The 6,435-nt window shown below is 60.5% G+C and overlaps 1 protein-coding gene across 1 annotated transcript; it reads left to right on the top strand.

The window, feature by feature from the left end:
• Positions 1 to 1,231: 1,231 nt before the first annotated feature.
• EGR4 (early growth response 4) lies at positions 1,232 to 4,172 on the top strand. The gene is given in 5 exon segments (XM_050321050.1): positions 1,232 to 1,259; positions 1,262 to 1,512; positions 1,514 to 1,658; positions 1,661 to 1,909; positions 2,222 to 4,172. Coding segments are annotated over 5 exon segments (2,010 nt in total). The 3' UTR covers positions 3,559 to 4,172.
• Positions 4,173 to 6,435: the final 2,263 nt, after the last annotated feature.

Genomic DNA, 6,435 nt, shown 5'->3' on the forward strand with positions numbered 1-6,435 from the left:
ATCCAAACTGCCTGTTTGGTAGTGCTGGTGCTGATCCACTCCCCAAAAGCATCTCTGTTTATCCAGGCTGGAAATTTGGAAATCTCCAAACAACCAAGCAGGGAAAGCAACACCCTCCAGCTTTGCTTCGTACAGGGAATTCACCCCCGGCAGGGCTTGAGGGAGTCGGGAGGATGCTCAGAGGGTGCAGAAGCGCTGCCAGGATCCCTCCTAAGCCCTGCTTGTCTTGAGCCCGCTCTTCGAACATCCCCCTTGGAGCCGCTGGGGTTTGCATATGGATCTGCCCTCTCCCGGCCCAAATCCGTGCCTGGGTGGGAGCCATGAACTGGGATGACTGAATCCCGGCCAGGGAGGGAGCTGGACGAAGCCTTTGCCTTCTCTTTTTGGCCGCTCGCTCCATCGCAGGAGCAAATCCCGGCGTCCAAATCCCGGCATCCACCTCCCGGCTCCCGATCCCAGCGACCGCGAAACGCCGGCAAGAAAGTCTTGCAAAATCGGGCAGGGAAAGGAGGAGGGGGGGTGGGGTGGGGTGGTGGAAAGGGGGAAAATAAACCCCGCACCTTTCACGCTTCTAGAAGGAACAAGAGCAACAAAAGGCATTCACGGGGAAAAAAAAATAGCAGAGGGCAAATAAGAGCCTTGGGGAGATGTAAATCTGGGAGAGCGGCAGCCCACGGTGGGAGGGGAGCCAAGGCTGCGGAGCAAGAGCCAGAGCCGGCGGGGATGCCCCGCACCCCTCCCTTCCCACCCCCAAAAAAAAAATGTGGGACCCGCAGGGGCAAAGCTGAACCTGGAGGGAGGCAAAGGTTTGGTGCACGGGGTTGTTCTTGCACACCCCCTGTTCTGGCACACGCGCGTGGGGCTAGGGGATGCTGAGGATGCAGGTGATGGGGATGCAGGGGGCGATGGGGGATGCAGGGGGCTGATGGGGGATGCAGGGCTGATGGGGGATGAGGAAGCGATGGGGTGCGGAAGGGGATGCTGTGCACGCGCACACACACACAGAACAGAGGCTCGATAAAAATATCGCGATTATTAGTTAAAAAGAGAGAAGGAAGGGGGGAGCAAAATGAAAAACACAGAGGGAGAGAAAAGGGGAGGGGAAGAGGGGGAGGGGGAGGGAGGGGGCAGCGCGTCACGGGAGAGATTTCCTTATTGGGACTCCCTAGCCTACATCCTGAGTCCATATATGGGCATTTACGTCACGGCAGCCTCACTGGGGACTCCAGAAATGGCTGCGGCGGAAGGTCGGAGCAGCCCCCTCCAGCTATAAAGGGGACGGCGGGGAGGCAGAGCCGGGTGTCCGCACGGGCTGCGCTGCTGCCGGGCCCCGCCTGCCCCCCATCACCGCCACCGGACCCCCGCCCACCCCCGGGCGCAGCACCCCCGCAGCATCCCGGCACCCAGCCCCAGCATTCCCAGGATTGCCCCAAGCACCCTGCAGCACCCCCCGGATTGCCCCAAGCGTCCCGGAGCATCACCCGGAGGGTCCTTGTCATCCGCCCCGAGCATCCCTCGGATCGGTCTCGGCACTCCGAGCATCCCTCGGCTCCCCGCTGAGCATCCCTCGGATCGGTCCGGGCACTCCGAGCGTTCCCGGCTCATCCTGAGTATCCCGGGCTCGCCCCGAGCATCCCCGGGCTCGCCCCGAGCATCTCCTGACTCATCCCGAGCATCTCCCGGCTCATCCCGAACATCTCCCGGCTCTCCCCGAGCATTCCCGGCTCGTCCCAGCCCGCCCCCCGTGCTCCGGCCGTGTCTCCAGGGAAGATGCTCAACGTTATGGATTTCTCCTGCCCGGATCCGCTTTACTCCAAGTACGAGGAGAGCTGCGAGATGAAAACCGGAGACCTGCAGGGCTTGGGGCAGCCTGAGCAGCAACTTCTGTCAGAGGCCGATTTCCTTGGAGGTAAGGATGGAGGAGGGGGAGGCAGCCGGGCAGGGATGAGGGACCCCGCTGGGAGTGAACGCTGCAGCCAGAAATCGGGAATCTTCCCCTCCCCTGCTCCCAGCCCCGGGCTGTGGGTTCAACAGCCCCCTGCCATCTCAGGGCGGGGGGTCCTGCTGGAGAAGGGAGGTGAATCCCAGAGCTCCCCGTGCGGCTTCAGGGACGGAGACCTCGCAGTGACGCAACACCAGCCTCCCGCTGCTCGCCCGTATCCCGCCCCCCCCAGCCCCGCAGCCTTCCATCCCTCTAACCACCGTCTCCTCTGTTTCCCAGGTGAGCTGGTGGGCGCCCCGGCGAGCGGCGGGGCCGTGGATTATTCCCTGCTGGGCAGCCAACCCTCCCCTTCCCTCAGCTACACCGGCAGCTTCTTCATCAAGGCGGTACCGGAGCATCCCCAGGACCAGGAATCCCTGTTCAACCTGATGTCGGGCATCCTGGGCATCTCCCCCTTCTTCTCCTCCTCCGACAGCCACCAGAGGCACCTGGATGCTCTTTACCCCTGTCCCGAGGTGGCTCAGGGCCAGCTGGACCTTTACCCCGCCTGCCAGCCCGAAATGAGCGGATCCACCCAGGCCCCCTTCCCGGAGCAGGGATACGGCGGATTCCCCACGGCCGAGGGGGCTCAGCCCCTGCAGGCGCAGCCCGCCTTGGGAAACACCTCCCAGTGCTTCTTCCAGCCCAAGCTCCTGGACAACAAGCAGGACATCAAGCTGTCCTCTGGCTCCCCACCCCTGGACAAGTTCAAAGCCCCCTGTGCCCAGTGGGAGCCCCTCACCCAGCACCAGGCCTACTTGCCCACCGGATACCCTTCTCCCGAAGCATTCCCGGCCGGAGAGAGCAGCCAGGGGCTGTTCCACCCGCTGGGCTCCAAGATGGAGAGCGTCCTGTCCGTGAGCTGCCAGTCGGAGCTGGGCAGCCTGGCAGAGGACGCCGCCTGCTTCGGAGCCCATCTGGGATTCGGCTGCGAGCCAGAAAACTTCCCGGCCCGCGAGGACTTCACCGACGCCAAGATCCACAACATCCCCCCTCCGCTGATGCCGGAATTCGAGGCCGCCTTGGCCCAGCCCGAGGTGCTGCCGGGGCTGATGAGCTCGGCCGAGCTCCTCCACCCTCACCCCTCGCCCTCCGTGCCCCCCACGGACTTTTTGGGCCACGCCGCCGCCTCCTCCTCGTTGCCTTCCCTGCTTCCCGCCAACCCTCCCGCCTCGGCCCAGGAGCCCAAGAGGAAAACCCGGCGCTCCAAGTGCTCCTCCAAGTGCTTCTGCCCCAAGCCCCACGAGAAGGCCTTCGCCTGCCCCGTGGAGAGCTGCGTGCGCAGCTTCGCCCGCTCCGACGAGCTCAACCGCCACCTCCGCATCCACACGGGCCACAAGCCCTTCCAGTGCCGCATCTGCCTGCGCAACTTCAGCCGCAGCGACCACCTCACCACCCACATCCGCACCCACACGGGCGAGAAGCCCTTCTCCTGCGACACCTGCGGGCGCCGCTTCGCCCGCTCCGACGAGAAGAAGCGCCACAGCAAAGTGCACCTGAAGCAGAAGGCCCGGACCGAGGAGAAGCTCAAGGGGCTGGGGTTCTTCTCCGTGGGCCTCTCCTTCGGGACACTGTGAGGCCTCCCCCGTGAGCGCCGGGACGCGCGGCGTTTGCCGAGGTTCCCCCCGAGCGTCTCACGGGAGAGCCGGGGTGGGAATTCCCTCCTGGGGCGGCCCCCCGGAGACGAGGCGAGGATGAGCCATGCCCGGGAAGGAGAAGGGCACGCGGGAGGCGGAGGTTGGGACGTGGAGCCATCTCCAAATCCTGTGTTTACAGCTCCCGTTCCGAGGAGGGGGAAAGGAAAGGAAAAAAAACACGGACAGAAAGAAATGCACGGAGAGGTGGGGGTTTTTTTAATCCCCAAACCTGCAGACACTCCGTGTTTGTAGCCGTGGTTTCTCCTGCCAGGACTTTGCAGGATGTTCCCGACCGGAGATTTCCGGATGGCACAGTCGGAGCCGTGGCTGCACCGGGTCCTTTCTCCCCAAGGAGAGAGATGCCACCAGGCTCTGGAAACCAGTGCCTAACAGGCCCTTTGGAAAGGTGATACCATTATTATTATTATTATTATTATTATTATTATTATTATTACTATTATTATTATCCTGTTTGTAAAAAAAAGCCAAATCCTCTATCAGGAATATTCCAGATTTGTGTCTATTTTTCTAATTAAAGGTTTGAGCTGATCCAAGCCCTCGCTGGGGTTGCTTCCTGCCTTTTCCATCCCATGTTTCCACTGGGTTTTTGAACCTCTTGCTGCTGTATTTTGAGGGGGAAAAAAAGGTGGTTTGATAATCAGCAGGGAGAGAAAAATCCATCGGTGCAGCATCGGGGAGGGGCTTGGTGACACTCGTCCTCAGCATTCCCAAATTTCCCAGGTGGGAGCTTATCCTGGGAGAAGGGTCTTGTCCTGGGACAGAGCAGGATCCCTGCTCCTTGCTGCTGGGCCTCCCTCCGAAAAAAAAAAGGATGTGGCTCCAGGTTTGTTCCAATGGGGCTGAGTCCTGGAGGGATCTGCTCCTCTCCTCTGGGGACCCCAAACCCAGCCCAGAGCCCCCATTCCATGTTCCTGGTCCCAAGTGGGATGTGGATGCCCTGTGTGCCCTTGGCTTTACCCACAAAAAATGGGATGAGATGCCATCCCCACTCCCCCATTTTCAGCCTGGCTCATCCATAGGGGTGGAGAAGATCCAGGCACCCCCAGGCAGGCAGGACTGTGGAGCTCTGTGAGACTGGGGGGTCTCTTCCCTCCTTTTGGCACTTTAAATGCTGGAGAGACACTGGTTCCATTCTCCTGGGAATACCAGTGCCTGGATGACACTGGAGATGACGCTGCAGCCAGGGAATGCACCTCCCACAGCAGAACTTCCCTCCTCTGGTGGCTAAAAATCAGTTAAAGCCATGAAATCCCCAAATCCCGTCCTTCTGCTGGGAGATACTTGGATGGGGCACGCTGAGCTTTGGTTTTTGGTTTCAGCTGATCAGGAGAAGATTCCTGTGGGAATGGAGGGAGCAGGAACAGGGCAGTTGTCATGGATGCTCAGGTGTTTTAGGGATGATCATCCTTTCCTTGGAGAGCGGGAAACTGAGGCAGGGAAGAGAGATGGCTGGAAAGCTGCTCTCTCCAGCGGATTTTGTCCACTGGAGAGGGGGATCTGCCCCCAGACTGTGTTAGGAAGGAAAGAGGGGGCTCCCTGTCTTATTCCCTCATGTCCCCACAGCCCTTTGCCAACACGTGGACAGGAGCATTCCGGGGCTAAACACCAGTTATCCCAGAAAACCCACTGTCCCAGTTATCCTGGCAAAATCCACTGTCCCAGTTATCCTGGCAAAACCCGAGCTCACCACGGGGTGCAAGGAACCTGTGGGGTTGGGGTGGGAGGTTGGGCAGGGGATGTGGGGGCTGAGAGCAGAGATGGGATGTGAGAAAGGGCCAGAAGGAAACCTGGTGGAGGGGGAAATCCTAAAAGTCCCCTCGGGGCTGTCCCTAAAGTCTCACCCTCCTGATGACCCCAAGGGTGCTCCTGACCTGGGGATGAACCACCCCAGGAATGTGGGAGCTCAGTCCTGAGGATGGCCCCAGACAGCAGGAAAAACCCTTTTTCTGTGGGGACACCCCAGACAGGATTAATGGGGACCTCAGACCCCAGGGTTCCCTCGGGAAGGGGCTGGTTTGGGGCGGGATGTCGGATCTCTCCGGGCCCAAGAGCCAAGCTTTCCCGTGCCACTGGTCATGAATGATGCATGAGGCCTTTATTAATACCCTCTGGAAGTGCATCCATAATTGATGCCGAGCCTGGAAGCTCTGCAGAGGCACCAGCTCCAGCCTTGGCCCTCTGCTCCCTCCGGCCAGCGCTGCCAGGGGAAGGTGGGAAGGGGTGGGAGGGATGGCAGGGATGGGACATCCCCTGGAGCAGCTGCCTCTGGGAGGGATGGGATTGAGGGAATGTGATTGTGTTGGTGGGAAGGGAGGATCAGGGACACCCCAAATCCCAGGGGATGGGGACAAACACCTGACCCCATGTCAGCACCATCCTGGGCCCAACCTGCCCTTCTTCCCACGTGTCTAGGGAGAGGAAAACACGGCAGTGCCGGATGCCTTTGGCGAGGGGAACAATCTGAGGTGGTTGGGGACTGGATGAGGACCCAGTCAGGGATTAAACTGGGATGATCAGGGACTGGATCAGGACCAAGTCAAGGATTAAGCCAGGGTGCTCAGGGACCAGCTGGGGAACAAGCCAGGATCCTGGACGGGAGGATCAATGACATCCCAAATCCCAGGGGATGGGCACAAACACTGGATCAAGACCAAGCTGGGGAGCAAGCCCAGGATACTTCAGGCCTGGATCAGGAGCAAACCAGGAATTAAGCCAAGGTGATGAGGGTCAAGCTGAGGACCCAGCTGGGGTGTTTAGGGATCAGCTGGGAACCAAATCAGGGTGCACCTGAACTCA

This window comes from Myiozetetes cayanensis, unplaced genomic scaffold, assembly GCF_022539395.1.
Source record: "Myiozetetes cayanensis isolate MyiCay16 unplaced genomic scaffold, myiCay2020 scf26, whole genome shotgun sequence".
Lineage (NCBI taxonomy): Eukaryota > Metazoa > Chordata > Aves > Passeriformes > Tyrannidae > Myiozetetes > Myiozetetes cayanensis.